Raw genomic sequence first — 15,796 nt, 5'->3', positions numbered from 1 at the left:
CAGCCAGGTCCCTGCTTCAGGACCGGGAACAAAAGTGACCGTCACTTCCGGGCGCTCACCCCACGCGAGACCCCGTTGGAAGGGCTGTCTTGCTGTCCCCATTTTACAGATGAGGAAAATGAGGCCCCAGGCAGGTCAGATCTGGGCCACAGTCTCAGGACTGGCAGGCAGAGGAGCTGTGATTCGCATCAAGCAGTTTGGCCGCTGGGAGCTCAAAAAAGAGGAGCAGAACAGGACCCCCTGAGCATTTAGAGTTTGTCGGCGTGAGGGGGCAGCTGGCACCTCCTCTGAGGTCATCTGCGCGTGTGTGTGTGCAATTACAGTATGCGTTCTTGAATAAAACGCTGTGATAGGGAAACCTCAGTTTTTCTGGGCTTTTGAAAAGTGTTTCTATCTGGGCCAGGTGAAAAGGTGTCTTACCTGCATTTGTTCCACGCAGATGATTATTTTTGAATTTTCCTGATTGGTGAAATTGGGACCCCTTGTGGAAGGGAGGCACAGGCTTTGGCGCCCGGCTCCGATCTCCTCGGGCACAGGACGCAAACCCTTCCGTGCCTCAGTTTCCTCGTTTGGAGGGCTGGCCTAAAAGTGCCCCTGCCACACGTCCCAGAGAACTGTATCCCTGGCAGCCACGAGCATCCTCTCCCCCCTCTCTCACTGACAGAGGAGGCTCACGCATCTCCCAGGTGAGAATGCCCCTCCCCCTCGAGGCCTGGGGCCCGGGGACACTGGGACAGGCTGGACGGTCAGAAATTCAAGCTGCGCACTATTCACAACAGACCAGACACGGAAGTAACCTAAGTGTCTGTCGACAGAGGAACGGATAAAGAAGGTGTGGTACACATACACAGAATGGAATATTACTCAGCCATAAAAAAAGCATGGAAGAATGCCATTTCCAGCATCGTGGATGGACCTGGAGATGATCATACTAGGAGAAGTCAGACAGAGAAAGACAAATACCATATGATATCACTTATCTGTGGAATCTAAAATATGGCACAAAAGAATTTCTCTACGAAACAGAAACAGACTCACAGACATAGAGAACAGACTTGTGGTTTCCGAGAGGGGGGGGAGGGGGGGACGGAGTGTGCGTTTGGGGTTAGCTACGCAAACTATTATACACAGAAATGGATAAACAACGAGGTCCTACTGTATAGCACATGGAACTGTATATGATAGCCTGTGATAAACCATAACGAAAAAAAATATGAAAAAGAATGCAGATATATGTATAACTGGATCACTGTATTGTACAGTATACATTAACACAACATTGTAAATCAACTATACTTTGATAAAATAAATTAAGAAAAAAAAAGGAATTCAAGTTGTAGATCAGAAAGCAGGAAAGGGTCACGATGCCTTGGCCACGCCCATCCTCTGTGAGTGCGTGAGACGGACCCAATGGCAGCTCCCAGCTCTTAGATGTCATAGGTTAGTAATCCTTCTTTTTCCCCAGTTTTGGGAACTAACAAAGGGTTGCCAACTCTTTGGCCAAGAAAGGACAACTTACAACCACTGCCATTTTGCACCAAGCAAGAGACACGTTAGCACCAAAAGCAAAGGAAATCAACAATCTCGGAATTTTTTTTTTAAATGGGATCAGCCCCACTTTGTGAGTACGCTTTTGCGTCTCCCGTGTCCCTTCCTGTCTGTTTGCTTTGGACTGTGCAAATGCTTAAGCAGGCCTGCTTTGGCATGTGGGCAGCCTTTGGGGACCACGGGGCTGGACGCTGCTGCAGTGGCATCCTACCCACAGCCGGTGGCCGTTGTGGAGACGTGGCTGAACAAAGTCAGGGACCACTTGGCACCGGTTTCCCACTGGCTGGGGGGTGCCCTGATGACTCCATCGTACTGAGGCAGCGGGCCCCAAACTGATAGCCGAAGTCCCTGTAGAATATATAAAACAGATAACCAACAGGGAGCTACTGCATAGCACGGGGAACACTAGTCAGTATTCTGTAATGACCTACATGGGAAAAGAATCTGAAAAAGAAGAATATGTGTCTACGTGTAACTGAACCACTTTGCTGCACACCTGAAACTAACACACCATTGTAAATCAACTCTCCTCCAATAAAATTAAAAAAACACACACACAAAACCCAAAAGTCCCCGTAGAGAACTTTCCCCCATCTTAAGGGTGCCCTGAGCTCCCAGGAAGGCTGAGTTGCACGTTAGAAATTCACTTCGTCTGCTGGCTATTGGCTCCTTGGTCTGGCTACGTTCCACACTGAACGTCCACTCAGGAAACTCAGGCCTACGCTTCCCTGACGTGGCCCCAGGGTCTAGGAGAGCGCTGGGCACGGAGCAGCCACTTAATAAATATTCGTTCAGTAATTGACTGAGTTCAAGTACACCTACTGTCATGGAATATTATGTAGCCATTAAAACAAGGTCAAAGACTGGCAAATATTAACAGTATTCAAATCTAGATGGTGGGGACACAAACTATGTTGTCCTATTTTTTTCCACTGCTCTGTATATTTGAAATCTTTCTTAATAAAAAGCCGGAAAAAATAACAAAAATTATACCCAGGCAGAGTTTATAAGAAACAACAGGGGCAGACCTGTGATACGTAGAAATCACGAACTCATATAAATTATTTACTAAAGAGATTTTAAGGAAACATACCGCAACGCAACTGATGGATATTTCTGGATGTGGGTTATCAGCTTTTCCCTCCGTACTTTCTACCTATGTCTCTGGACTTTCTAAAACTAGGGGGGCAAAAGCTTTGTAAAAAACATGAATAAAATGTATCTTAGCGTTTTCTTCTCCCATCTTCCTTCCCTTTCTCCCTTCTCCCGGAGAACTGCTAATTGCTCCTAAATTGTCTTCTCTTTGCCTAGGAGGGAACAAGGCTTTCCTGTTCTGGAAACGTCTGTGCTGCCAGGAGTCCAGCAGATGAGACAACAATAGAGGAGAGAGGCCCCTTCACGTGGAGCTGGGGCGGGGCTCCCAGGAACCACGGGTTCCTGGGGCAGCGCTGAGCTGTGGGCTGAGGGTTTTTCAGAAAGCTGTACAGGGTCAGAGTGCAGGGGGCCCTGGGATGTGGAACTGATCCCCAGGGCAACAGAGATGGGGGGACTCTTGATCTCACCCTCTCATTATACAGATAAGGACATGAGATCCAGAGAGGGGAAGGGACCCGCCCAGGTCACATGGCACCCAGCAGCCAAGGCGGGACTTGATCCCAGCACTCCCGAGGCCTCCTCCCCAGATCCCTCTCCACATCCCTCAGGGCCCTCTCCCAGGAGTGCTTCTGGATTCTTCTCTGTTCAGTGGACCCAGAGAGCAATCACTCCAACCCCTTCCCGACATTCTGCATCACTGGGTTTCAAAATCACCCCTGAGTTTTCCAAGGGAAACATATTTTGGTTTTGGTTCTTTTCTTCCACTCATTTGAAGAAATCTGAGAGCCCTTTCTAATTGTTTGGTCAAGACTGCAGACAGGCAGTGAGGCATGCCACAAACAAGATCTTGAGCCTGGGGAACCCGAGGCCACTGCCGGCCTGGAGAGAGATGGGACACCAGGCCTGTCCCTGCCGCTTGCTCAGCCCACGAGCCCCGAGTTCTTGGAACACAGGGTGGGGTGTTTGCCAAGTTCCCCAGATCCCTGACATCAGTGTCCTGTTGGGAAAGGCTGGGGCTGTGGTGGCTGTGAGTGCATTCTGAGTCCATGTGAAGTTGGTAGCTATGGGCCCTGCCAGGAGTGGGGCCCTGCAGCCTAGACCACATTTCCTAGCCTCCCTTGCAGCTAGGTGTGGCTGTGTGACTAAGTTCGAGCCAGCAGGATGTGAGTGCAAAGTGATGTACAACTTAAGTAAAGAAAGGGGCATGCCGTTCTTTGCCCCTCCCTTCTTCTTGCTTGCTAGATGGTAGATGTGATGCCCAGGGTTCCAGCAGCCATTTTGGAGCCTGGGGTGACTCTAGGAATAGGAAGAACAAGATAGGAGAACCTTGGGCCCTGATATCATAGAGCCCCCTGCAGTGAAAAATAAGTTTCCAGCTTCTTTCTTTTTTTTTTTTTTTTTTTGTTTTTTGGCCACGCTGCACAGCTTATGGGATCTTAGTGCCCCAACCAAGGATTGAACCCAGGCCCTCGGCGGTGAAAGCGCAGAGTCCTGACCACTAGACCACCAAGGAATTCCCAATTTCCATCTTCTTAAAGCCATGATTATTCGGGGTTTCCTTTGATTTGTGGGCCCCCACGAGTCCTCTGGTCCCCCAGGGTTCACACTACCTCTGTGTCCTCTGCAGCCAGCCCCAGGGAGCAGACGAAGGGCCAGGCTTTGAATTAAAAAGGAGCTTCCTGGGGCGGCTGTAACCAAAAGACCCCAGACAGAACACGTTTATTATCTCACGTTTCGGAGCTCAGGAGTACAGGACCAGAATCTGGTGGGGTGAGGGGCGAGCAGGACGAGACACCCCCGGCCCCACCCCGGACCCTGCCTGCCGTGTGAGCTTGGACGCTCTGCTTGGCTCTTTACTGCTCTTTCCCAATCGAGGCCAGGCACTGTCGGGGAACCTTCCCCATCGCCCCGCCCCCTCCAGCCTTATCCCTCCCGGCTGGCCTGATGCCCCCAGCGCAGGCCCATCTAGAACAGAGCCATTCCCGGGCCTGGGACCACCCCACAGCTTTCACCGAGTGGGACCACCCGGGGGCCCTAGCTGACCCCTGTCTCCCTGGGGCCTCTCAGCATGTCCCCCAAGCCGGACTCAGAGTCAGAAGAAACACCGGGCCCGGCAGGCCTGCAAAGCCACTGCTGACTGTGGGGTCTGCAGCAGCCCCAACTGAGTGCCCCTTTCTGAGTTCATGCACCTGCCTGCTGGCTCCGTGAAGCCTGTGCAATGCCAGCTCGGTGGGATGTGGCCGCTAAAACAAAAAGCTAATTCAGGGACTTCCCTGGTGACGCAGTGATTAAGAATCCGGGTTCGAGCCCCGGTCCGGGAAGATCCCGCAAGCCACGGAGCAACTAAGCCCGTGTGCCACAACAACTGAGCCTGCGCTCTAGAGCCCGCGAGCCACAACTACTGAGCCCACGCGCCCTAGAGCCCGTGCTCCACAGCAAAAGAAGCCACCGCAACGAGAAGCCCGCGCACCGCGAGGAAGAGTAGACCCCGCTCGGCGCAACTAGAGAAAGCCCGCGCGCAGCAACGAAGACCCGACGCAGCCAGGGAAAAAAAAAAACAAAAAACAAAGCTAATTCCATCTTGAGTGGCACTGAAAATGTTGGGGCTTGGATGTGGGGGGGCAGAGCTCCGGGAGCTCGGTGTGGTCAGACCCCACACGGGGAGGCGGCCCCTCTGGGCACCGGCAGCCACCCCCGTGCTGCCCGGGGCTACTGTGGTCTGACACCAAGGGTCCCTTCCTGGCACCATCTCACTTCCTCCCTGAGGTCACCCTGTGAGGGTGGAAGATGACTGTCCCCACTTCACAGATGAGGAAACTGAGGCTCAGGGGAGTCCTGGCCTGCCCTGGGGCCCAGCTAGGAGGAAGGAGCCTGGACCTGGCCCCTGGGCACAGGCTCCACGAGTCAGGGACCCTTCTGCCCGTGTAGAGAGGCGTCCCCAACAGCTGCCCAGGGCCAGGGGTGGAGGAGACACTCGGCAAACCCCTGGTGGGGGGCGGAGGATGACTGAGCCAGACCCTGGGCTCACCAGCAGGTGGGGGGCAAGTGACAAGAGCTGGCAGTGACATCACACGGGGAACGGCGGAGGGAACAGAGCTGGCTATGGAAGACAGTCTCATAAAACGGGGCAGGACCACCCGCCTCTGAGTCCCCTGCCCAGGCGGGAGACCCGCGCCCAGCCCAACGGAGCGATGTTCCCCCAAAGCAGCTGGCCCCCCCGTCCATGAAGACATCAGAATCGTGCCAGCTAAGGACAGCGGGTGACCCTGGACTGGACGCTGGAGCGGGAGAATATGATCTGTTTGCTTACGTACTGAAATGACATTACGGGGACAAGTGTGAAATCTGAATGAAGCCTGCAGATTAGATAAAGAGTGAAAGAGTGTGTAACAGTGTGAAGCGTCTGGTTTCCGAGTTTGTCTGTGGCTGTGTGAGAGGCTCGTCCTGCTCCTAGGAAACGTACACCGGGTATTTGGGTAAAGGGGCATCGGGTCTGCAACTTGCTCTCAAGTGGTTCAGAGGAGAGGGAGAGATTGAGAGAGAGAGAGAGAGAGAGAGGGAGAGAGAGAGAGAGAGAGGGAGGGAGGGAGGGAGGAGAGAATGATAAAGGCAAACTCAGTAAAATGTTAACAATTGGAGAATCTGGGTGAAGGAGTTCTTGTATTATTTCTGTAGGACAGAAATTATTTCTGTTACAAACAGAAAGTCAGCATCCTGAAAAGAAAAAGCCTGGGGGGGCCATTTTCAACTCAAGGAGACTAAACAGACTCAGCAGGGATTGCAATGCCTCCCGAATCAGCAGAAAAACCAGCTACCGGTGACTTTAGTGGGACGGCTGGGGAAATGCGACCACGGAGAGAGTACCGCATGCCAGCCCTGCATTCATGTTTTCTGGGTGTGAGGGTCACATGAGTTCTTGCAGGAGAACACAATGAACTTGCTCTTGAGGTGCACGCTGGATTTGGCGCAAAGGGTCAGGATGTCTGCAATGGGCTCTCACGTGGTTCAGCAAAAATACATATAGGAAAGAAAGAGTGCAAAAGCCATGGGCACTAAACAGGGGCGGGGGTGGTGTGTGCACAGCGTTTATGCCATTTTTCTCCAAGACACAGACCTGCAGCCAAGGGTGGTGAAGGGGTCTGGGGTGGGGGAGGGAGAGGAGGGGGAGGGGAGGGAGGAAGGAGGGGGAGGCTGTCTCCCCACCCAGCCCCTGCGTCCTCCTCCCTCTCCCTATCCAGCCCCTGCACCCCCCTCTCCCCAGTCTCTTGGCTTTTCTCTCTCTGGCCACAAGATGTCTCTGTGTGGCCCTACTAGAAAGTGGTCTCCGTTCTTAAAAGTTCTTTAAGTTCATGAATGACCCACTGCTCTTTCTCTCCAACAGCTGCTCCTTTTCCCATCTCGCCTGAAGGCATGGGCTTCCACCGGTGCGTTTCCTGGGGTCACCTCCCACTCTGCCCTCCACGTGGGAATTCCCCATGGGGGGGGTCTCTGCTGCCCTCTGGTGGTCGTTGCCTATAACACTGAACTCACACTTCCGGAGCCCCAGAAACCCGAAATGGCTTTGCAGCCTCTCCTAGTCCTACAAGAGGTGGGTGCTCCAGGGAAACAGAACCAACTGAGTATATGAGGAGATTTATTTTAAGGAACTGGCTCATGTGATGTGGGGCTGGCAAGTCCGAAATCCACAGGGCGGGCTGGAAACTCAGGCAGGAGCTGAAGCTCCCGGAAACCTCACTTTTGCTCCTAGGATCTCCCAGTGGTGAAGAGGTGAAGCCCCGCGCCCCTCCCACCCCGCCACGTCACTGAGGGTCAGGTCCTTTACTTCAAGCCAACTGACTGCAAGGCCGACCGCATCCCCCGGTACCTTCCCAGCAACCCACGGGTTCGTGTTGGATGAAACGGTGGGTCGCTATGGCCCGGCTGAGATGACAAAGAAGACGGACCATCGCAGCTGGCTAACTGAGAAGGCTGCATTTTAAAGTGAAATGTCACATCTCCAGTGATGCTGTCCTGCTGATTCCCAACTGCCACTTTTAAAAAATCCCACATTTGGTAAAAAGCCTATTCTGGTTTCTGAGTGTATGAGTGAATGAGTGTGGGCTTGGAGCAGGACAGGCCCAGAGCTGCCCCGCCGGTATTATTACTGTTGCTGTTGTGATGAGAATTACGGGCAAGAAACGTTAATGAAGTTGGAAAGAGACAGAGGGAAGGAGGGAGGGAGAGAAATCATACGTAAGGGATAGAACGAGGCCCAGGGATGGAAATGAAGCTTTTCACCAAATGTGCAGGAAGCGAGGGACGCCAGGCGTAGCTCAGAGCCACGCCCCTCCGGTCTCCGCCCCTGCTGTCACGTGGCCATCTTCCCTGTGTGTCTGCTTCCTCTTCTAACAAGACCCCCCAGTCGTTGGACCAGAGCCTGTCCTGCTCCAGGATGGCTGAGCTCAGGACATCTGCAAAGACCCTATTTCCAAATACGGTCACATTCTGAGGTCCTGGGTGGACGTGCATTTGGGGGGACACTATTCAGTGCGGTGCAGCCCCCGAGAGGGACGGAGCCGAGAGCGTGCAAGGGATCTGACCGGTGCCAGGGCGGCCGCTCCTCACAGAGCAGGGACACGGGAGCCCCTCCCCCGGCCTCATCCAGGGAAGACCTGCACAGTGACGGGCAGAGCCTCGGGGGCCACCGCGTGGGAAGTCAGGGGAGGAGATAGGCCCCAGACAGGAAGGAGCTGAGTTATGTGTATGCACTGCTCAGGGCCTCAGGGCCCACGGGGAGTACTGAGCTTGTGCAAAGGGACGTGTGGAGTGATAAAGGGACCACGCAGAGGTGTGGGGGGAGGGGGCAGGTAACCGGCACAGGACCAGCCACCCCACAGCTGTCACCACTGTGAGCAAACAGCCCAGGAGTTGCCCTGGGGGCTGCCCTGCCGTCTCTTTACTGATGCACCGGGGACTTACCATTTCTCCTAACAACAAGGCAAGGAAAGAGGGCCACGGCCCTACCTATTTTACCGGGGAAAAGACTGCCGCCCAGAGAGGTCAGGTGATTTGCCTAAGGTCACACAGCAGGGCTGGGGGCTGGGATTTGAACCTGTATTTAGCTGACTCTAAAGTCCTCGCTTTCACGGTGTGGAGGAAAGGGAACCCTCCTACACTGCTGGTGAGAATGTAAGGTGGTGCAGCCACTATGAAGAACAGTATGGAGGTTCCTTAAAAAACTGAAAATAGACCTACCATAGAATCCAGCAATCCCACTCCTGGGCATATATCCGGAGAAAACCATAATTCGAAAAGAGACATGTACCACAATGTTCACTGTAGCTCTATTTACAATAGCCAAGACATGGAAGCAACCTAAGTGTCCATCGACAGACAAATGGATAGAGAAGATGTGGTGTCTATATACATATATACACTAAGACTTACAGAATGGAATATTACTCGGCCATTAAAAAAATGAAATAATGCCATTTGCAGCAACATGGATGGAGCTAGAGATGATCATACTAAGCGAAGCAAGTCAAACAGAGAAAAGACAGATATCATATGGTATCACTTATATGTGGAGTCTAAAAAAAAGATACAAAGGAACTTACTTACAAAACAGAAACAGACTCACAGGCATAGAAAACAAACTTATGGTCACCGAAGGGAAAGGAGGGGAGGATAAATTAGGAGCTTGGGATTAACAGACACACTCCTATGTATAAAGGAGATCACTACCAAAAGACCTGCTGTAGAGCACAGGGAACTATATTCAGTATCTTGTAATAAACTATAATGGAAAAGAATCTGGAGTGTGTGTGTGTGTGTGTGTGTGTGTGTGTGTGTGTGCGTGTCACCATGCTGTACACCAGAGGCTAACACATTGTAAATCAACTGTATATAAAGTCCTCGCTTTCCTATACACTTAAAAAAAAACAACACTCTTCGTAATAAAGACCCTCAGACATATACAAAGTGAACAGGCTTGTGCATCGGGTCCTCCATGGCCACAGCTGCCAACATTCTGCTTTTCTACCTTCCCCCCTTCCCACCCAGTCTCTTACTGCTGTGGTTGTTAGGTGCATAGTCCTTTCTTTAGGTAAAACGTAGATGCACTGAATTGCACACATCTTACAATTAGCAAAATGTACCTACTTCAGTTAGCACAATTTTATATGTGCTGTTCTATTTTCTTCTTTTTGTGTTATCTTTGTTTTCTTGCTTTTCTAACACTGAGCAGATAGCGTTTATAATAAGGGGGGAAAGACCAGCAAAATGATGATTAGCACGTTTAAGATGGTCCCTGTGGGCTGCTGCCCTGTCCCCTCGATTCAGCGAGGAGCAGCGATTCACTGCGCTTTTTCGCACACCCCTCCCGAGTAGCCAAGTCTCCTAGGAGCCTGGGGAAGGCCGGGTGGCCTTCTCGCGGGAGGAGGAGCCCCAGCAACACGACCCACAAGCACAGCTGGGCGCAGGGCCAGCAGCCCTAAGTCCGGTCCCCGCACCTCCCGGGGAACCCCAGCGCTGCCAGGTCCACCAGAACCTCCATCTTCACCGGGAGAGCGGGAGTCTCTCGGCGACCCCACCTGGGCCAGCGCAAGGCTGGCTGAGGCCTCCTAATCCGCTTGGGGAGGCTGGCCCGGGGAGAGGTTGCCTTAGTGACCAGCGGAGGCTCCTCCCAGGGTGACTGCGGGTGGCCACGTTGCCTGGTAACCAGGTGGCAGCGTCCCTTGAGCCAGGACCATGCAGCTGCACCCAGCCCTGTGTGGCTTCTCCCAGGCCTGTGGGACCCCTGGGGCCCTGTCCTCATTCCCCAGGACCAGGACCGCTGCTGTCTCCAGTCACAATGAACATCTCTCCAGGTGAGATGGGTTGGGGGGGTTGGGAGGGAGGGGGCGGCCGGGCTTTCGGGGCCAGATGCACCAAGACAGATGGGGCTGCCTGGACTGCTGGTGGGGGGCAGTGGTAAGGATGCTCTCCCGCCCACACCATGCCCACCTGGAGGTCTAGAGACCATGGAGGCTTCCAGAATCTGGCCTCTGTCTGCTTCTCCAGCATTTTTGCCCACAGCCCTGGGGTAGCTAAATTCACAGGGGCCATCCCAACTTCCCTCACTCATCTCTACCTGGGAAACCCCTCTTCACACCTCAAAACCCCATCAGGCATCACCCCCTCTGTGGAATCGTCCCCGACCCCACTGCCTGCAGCCTGAATCTATCACTGCCCTCTCAACTCACCCCTTACCCAGCTGTCCCCGCGACTGGCTCCTCCGGGGCTCACAAACTCGAGGGTGCCCCTGGACCACCTGATGGGCTTCTTTAAAAATGCAGCCCCCTGGATCTCGCTCACAGGGAGTCTGGCGGAGAGTGGGCTGGGATTCTGCAGGCTTAACTTGTGTCCCAGGCGATTCTGATTGAGGGGGTCCAAGGACCCCATGTGGAGGGACAGGGTCTGCGGCCGGCTGTGTGACCTGGAGCAAGATGCTTCACCTCTCTGGTCTCCATTTACCTTGTTTGCACGGTAATACACACAATGCGCACTGCCAACTGTAAAGGGCTGCACCAGTTAGGGTTTGTCAGGAGGACAAAGGGCCCTCCTCTCCGCTTCCAGCTTTAGAGATGTGATTAGAGGGAGGCACAGGTTGGGGGCATTGGTCATACGGAGAGAGGACGGGGCAGTGACCACCTGGGTGGGACAAGGGGCAAGGAGAGGGTGCAGCGGTGCGAGAGGGAGGCGACTGTCTGACGCTGTGCCCCCTTTACTGTCTCGGGAAGATGAAATCCAGCAGGTCCTTCACTCACTCTGTATTTTTTTCATCGAACACCTGCGACGGGCAGGCCCCAGGCTAGCGGCCCATAAAGATGAGTCAGCAAGCTACCCAGAAAGATGCAGAGGGTGACAGAAACCAAGCACAACAGGAAGTGATACACGGTGACAAATGGCATATGCCAGGAGGACAAACTAAAGGTTCAGGGCTGGGGGAGGGAGAGGGACCCACGGGGGCAGCACGGGGTCTTTAGGGCAGTGAGAGTTCTCTACGACATCGTGACGGTGGAGGCAGGGTACTGGGCACTCGTGAAAATCCACGGAATGCAGGACACCAAGAGGAAACCCTCACGTGCACGAGGGACTTTAGTTAACAAGCACGTGTCGCTATTGGTTCACCTTCTGTAACAAAGGTCGGGCACTAAAGGGAAGCTGTTGATTATAGGGAAACCCTGCGTGCCGGGGGGGGGGGCGGGTATGTAGGAACCCTGTGTACTTTCCACTCAGTTCTTCTGTAAACCTAAAACGGGTCCCCCCCACCCCCAAAAAAAGTTTATTAATAAAGATTTACGATGTGGAGAAGGGAGAGAATTTCAACAGCTCGGGGAAAAGACAGAATCTGGGCATTTCAGAGAGAAGAGGTCATCGCAGCTCGGCGTGGGTGGAATACAGAGCACCTCTGCTGGGAAGCTAAAGCCCCTCTCAAGGGCCCCACGGTGGGAAAGCCAGGCTACGAGCCAAGCCCACGTCTGCACTCGTGCCCGGCCACTGACCAGCCCTGTGACCCCGCCGGTCTCCCGCACCTGCCTTGACGGCCTGCCACGCGGACTCCGGGCCTCATCCTGGGGACCGGACGCCTGGCCTGGGTTTGCCACCGAGGAGGAGGGCGCTGGGTGGGTGACCCCTGCTTCGCTGTCGTGACCTGGCTGGGCGTCCCTGCCCAGAACGGCTCCTCGGGCCCGCCCCCACCTCCCCAGGGAGAGCAGGTGTGGGTGACGGAGGACACAGTGACCATCGCTGAGAAGCACTCTGGCCAGTTCTGCTTGCCGCTGGCCGCCTCCACCCGCGAGACAGCCCGGCCGCGCGACAAGGCCCACCAGCTGGTCAAGCAGCTCAGCGACTTGGCCAACGCGGAGAACCCGGAGATGCGGGGGCCGCCCTGAGGAACTTCGCCGAAGTACAGGATGACTGGCGGGCCGAGGTGAGCGAGCGGCCCCAGCGGCCCCATTTCCCGGGGGGATCTGAGAGCTGGAGCCGCCCGGCAGGGTCCACAGTCAGCGGACGCATCTCCTCCAAAGGTGTCCCCAGAGAGAGGACGCTCACATCCCATCTGACCATTCCCCATGGTCAAACCTCAGTTTATAGGACTGGGAGCCTAGAGGCTTGCGGAGGGCAAGGAGGCTGCAAGGAGTTAGGGAAAGCATGAAAAATAAATATCCCCATGTGGCGTATATGCAGTGGAATATTACTCAGCCATAAAAAAGGAAATAATGCCATTTGCAGCAACACGGACGGACCTAGAGGTGATCATACTAAGTGAAGTAAGCCAGACAGACAAAGACAAATACCATATGATATCACTTCCATGTGGAATCTGAAATATGACACAAATGAACTTATCTACGAAACAGAAAGAGACTCACAGACATAGAGAACGGACTTACGATTGCCAAGGGGGAGGGAACATTGGAGAAGGAAGGGTTAGGAGTTTGGGATTAAAAAAAATAATAATAATAAAAATAAAATAAGATAAAACAAAACTCCAGCCAGCCCAGAAAAATCCTCTCTGCGATGGTAGAAAAGAATGAAACAGCTTTTCTATTGAATGAGCGTTAAGCCAGAAGGTAATGCACGTCACAGGCGATTGAATAAGTGATGGCAAAGACGGAGAAAGCTCACTCCCCCTGAGGACAGGGAAGGGGACAGCACCCCTTGCCACACAGGACTTCCTAATTCCACCTGGCGATTGGGTGGCCACCTGGGCTGGCTAATCATCTTTCTCCAAAGAAAACTAAAACCTCATCTCTCTCTGGCAAGCAGGCAGGTACAGCTGGGAGCCAGGCACCAGGCAAACTCCCTGGAGACACTGTCCTCCCGAAGATTACAGTTCAGAGATGGCTGGGCTTTCCTGGTTGTAAAACCAGCCAGAGGCTTCTTTAGCTTTTCAAAGCTTTATATCCATCTCAAAGGGACAGAGAAAGGAGTTACAAGTGCAAGTTTTCTCAAAGGAATACTGCACGGAAAGGGAAGGGATAAGTCCCCTTCCCTCCCTCTCGGCACTTGGGAAAATTAGTTCTTCTTTAGGTTTGCACTTACAAGAGCCATAACGGAGGAGGAGGAAGGGGCTGGGTGGGGGCTCCAGCTCCCCTGTCCCATCAGGCAAACCAGACTCTCAGGGGAGCCCATCCTCCAGGCACCAGCCTCACCCGGGAACCTGTTAGAAAAATGCCGATTCTTGGGCTGCGCCCTGGACCTGCTGAGTCGGAGTCTCTGGGGTGGTGCCTGGGAAGCAGGGTCCTAAGGAGCCCCTGGGGGGGTCCTGCACTTGTTCTACTGTGACACCCACTGGGTAAGCGCTTAATCCACACTAGCTTTAACTGTGACCCCTGTTTCCAGTACTGATACTGTTTATCCTCACGTCTAGTGTTAGGCTTGGCACACAGGCTCTGACACAGGGGCGTGAGGTGTCCCCCCCGCTGACCCTGCCATGTCCCTGGGGGCTGCACCGCGCAGTCAGCTCTGAGTTCCCTGCTAGTCCGTGTTCCACGTGGATCCGTCAGCATCCCCGGTGAGATCGTAAGGCAGCCTGGAGATATGAAATAGCGCTGGGGCCCACCCAGTTGCTAAGAAACCGCGGGCGGGTACGCTGCTTATACCCACTGTACAGGCCAGGAGACAGGGCTCAGCGACATGAAACGTGTCGCCCGTGCTCGCAAGCCCAAGGTGGCAGCGGGGCCCACCGTGCAGCTCCGGACATGCAGACGGCGCTCTGTAAATGCAGGCCAGGGGCCGCGCAGCCCCCCAGCATCTCCCTGGCTCCACCCGCTCTGACCCTGCATGTCCGCGTGCCCCCAGGTCGAGAGGCTGGAGACCAAGGTGGTCAATCAACCCCCTGGAGCTCCACGGGGTGCAGATAAAGCAGATCCGGGTGAGCAAGGGCACGGCACTGCAGCGTGGGCCGCGCGGGGGGCTGGGACCCCAGGAAACCACCCTCCTCCTTCCACAGGCTGAGATCAAGAAATTCAAACACGTCTGCAACAATGAGCTCAAACAACGGGAAAAGCTGGAGAAACTGAGGCAGAAGTCCCCTTCAGAGAGACAGACCATCGTATCCTTCCGGAGGCAGGGGCTCGGGGGCGCTGAGGCCGGGGCCGTCCATCACCGGGCCCCCTCCGTGGGGGCCGCTGGCTAACCCGAATCCCTAACAGCGCCTGTTTCGGTCCCAGGTGAGCGTCAACAAGTCTGTCTGGGGAAGGCGGGCTCGCACGCAGGTAATGAACGGCCCCACAAAACGGCGAGGTGAGCTTGACCCGGGCGGGTGTGCGCGGGGCCCTGGGCTCAGGACAGGAGAGTCAGAGGCTCTGGGAGAGCCAGCCATCGGCCGGGGCCCAGGAGACCTGGGTTCCGTCCCATCAGCAATGCTACTCAGCGAGTCAGAGAGCCACTCCCCTCCACAGCCTGCTTCCTTCCCATCTCACAGGAGGTGGGTGCTTCTACATGGGGAAACTGAGAAAAGTGACTTGCCCGAGGTCACACAGAGCGCTAAGGGGCAACCCCCAAGTCGGCTCTGCAGGCGTCTGGCTCTGAAATCCAGCTTCGTCCGGCGCCAGGCCTGCTGTGGAGTCAGGCCGTACAGATGCCAAACAAAGCACCCAATAAGTTAATCACCTAAAATGGTTCCACACGCGGGAATTAACGATCAGCGAACGTGCAGTACCTGTCCTAGCAGTAGTTCAGCTGAGCCCACTCTCATTCTTGCAACAATCCTGCAAAGCAGGCCTTACAGCCGTCCCCTGTTTGCAGGCAAGCACACTGAGGCTCAGAGGGGTTCAGTGACTTGCCTGAGGTCACACAGCTAACAAGAGGGTCTGTCCCAGTAGCAGCTGCCCCTTTCGCTGTGGTCCTACTCGGCCATTCCTTCCGCAACCAAATTGGCAAGAGACGCCCACGACGTAGGACAGCTGGCCCAAGGGTGGGGCGAAGGGACAGAGAATGATCCAGGATGGAGCCCCCATGACACGCTGTATCTCTGGGGCCAGGCGGAGACCAGTGTGCAGAGGGCCGCGGTGGATGCCAGCCGCAGCTCCCAGCAGCTGGAGGAGACGGTGGACGCCTCCCAGGAACAGAAGCTGAAGGCCCTCCAGGTGGGGGTGGCCAGTCCCTGGTCGGAAGCACTCTGCGC

At 54.6% G+C, this 15,796-nt stretch overlaps 1 protein-coding gene across 1 annotated transcript in view; it reads left to right on the top strand.

Annotated features, from left to right (window-relative positions):
• The window catches only part of CIBAR2 (CBY1 interacting BAR domain containing 2), a 45,718-nt gene that overhangs the window by 24,243 nt on the left and 5,679 nt on the right, over positions 1 to 15,796 (top strand). Inside the window, 6 exon segments of the mRNA XM_059043823.2 lie at positions 12,372 to 12,545; positions 12,548 to 12,595; positions 14,470 to 14,496; positions 14,498 to 14,542; positions 14,621 to 14,722; positions 15,654 to 15,758. Coding sequence (XP_058899806.1) covers positions 12,372 to 12,545; positions 12,548 to 12,595; positions 14,470 to 14,496; positions 14,498 to 14,542; positions 14,621 to 14,722; positions 15,654 to 15,758 — 501 coding nt within the window.

The sequence above is a fragment of the Kogia breviceps genome, chromosome 18 (genome assembly GCF_026419965.1).
Source record: "Kogia breviceps isolate mKogBre1 chromosome 18, mKogBre1 haplotype 1, whole genome shotgun sequence".
In the NCBI taxonomy this organism is placed as follows: Eukaryota; Metazoa; Chordata; class Mammalia; order Artiodactyla; family Physeteridae; genus Kogia; species Kogia breviceps.
The sequence above is the reverse complement of the archived record's forward strand: the minus strand, read 5'-3'. Positions and strand labels throughout refer to the sequence as shown.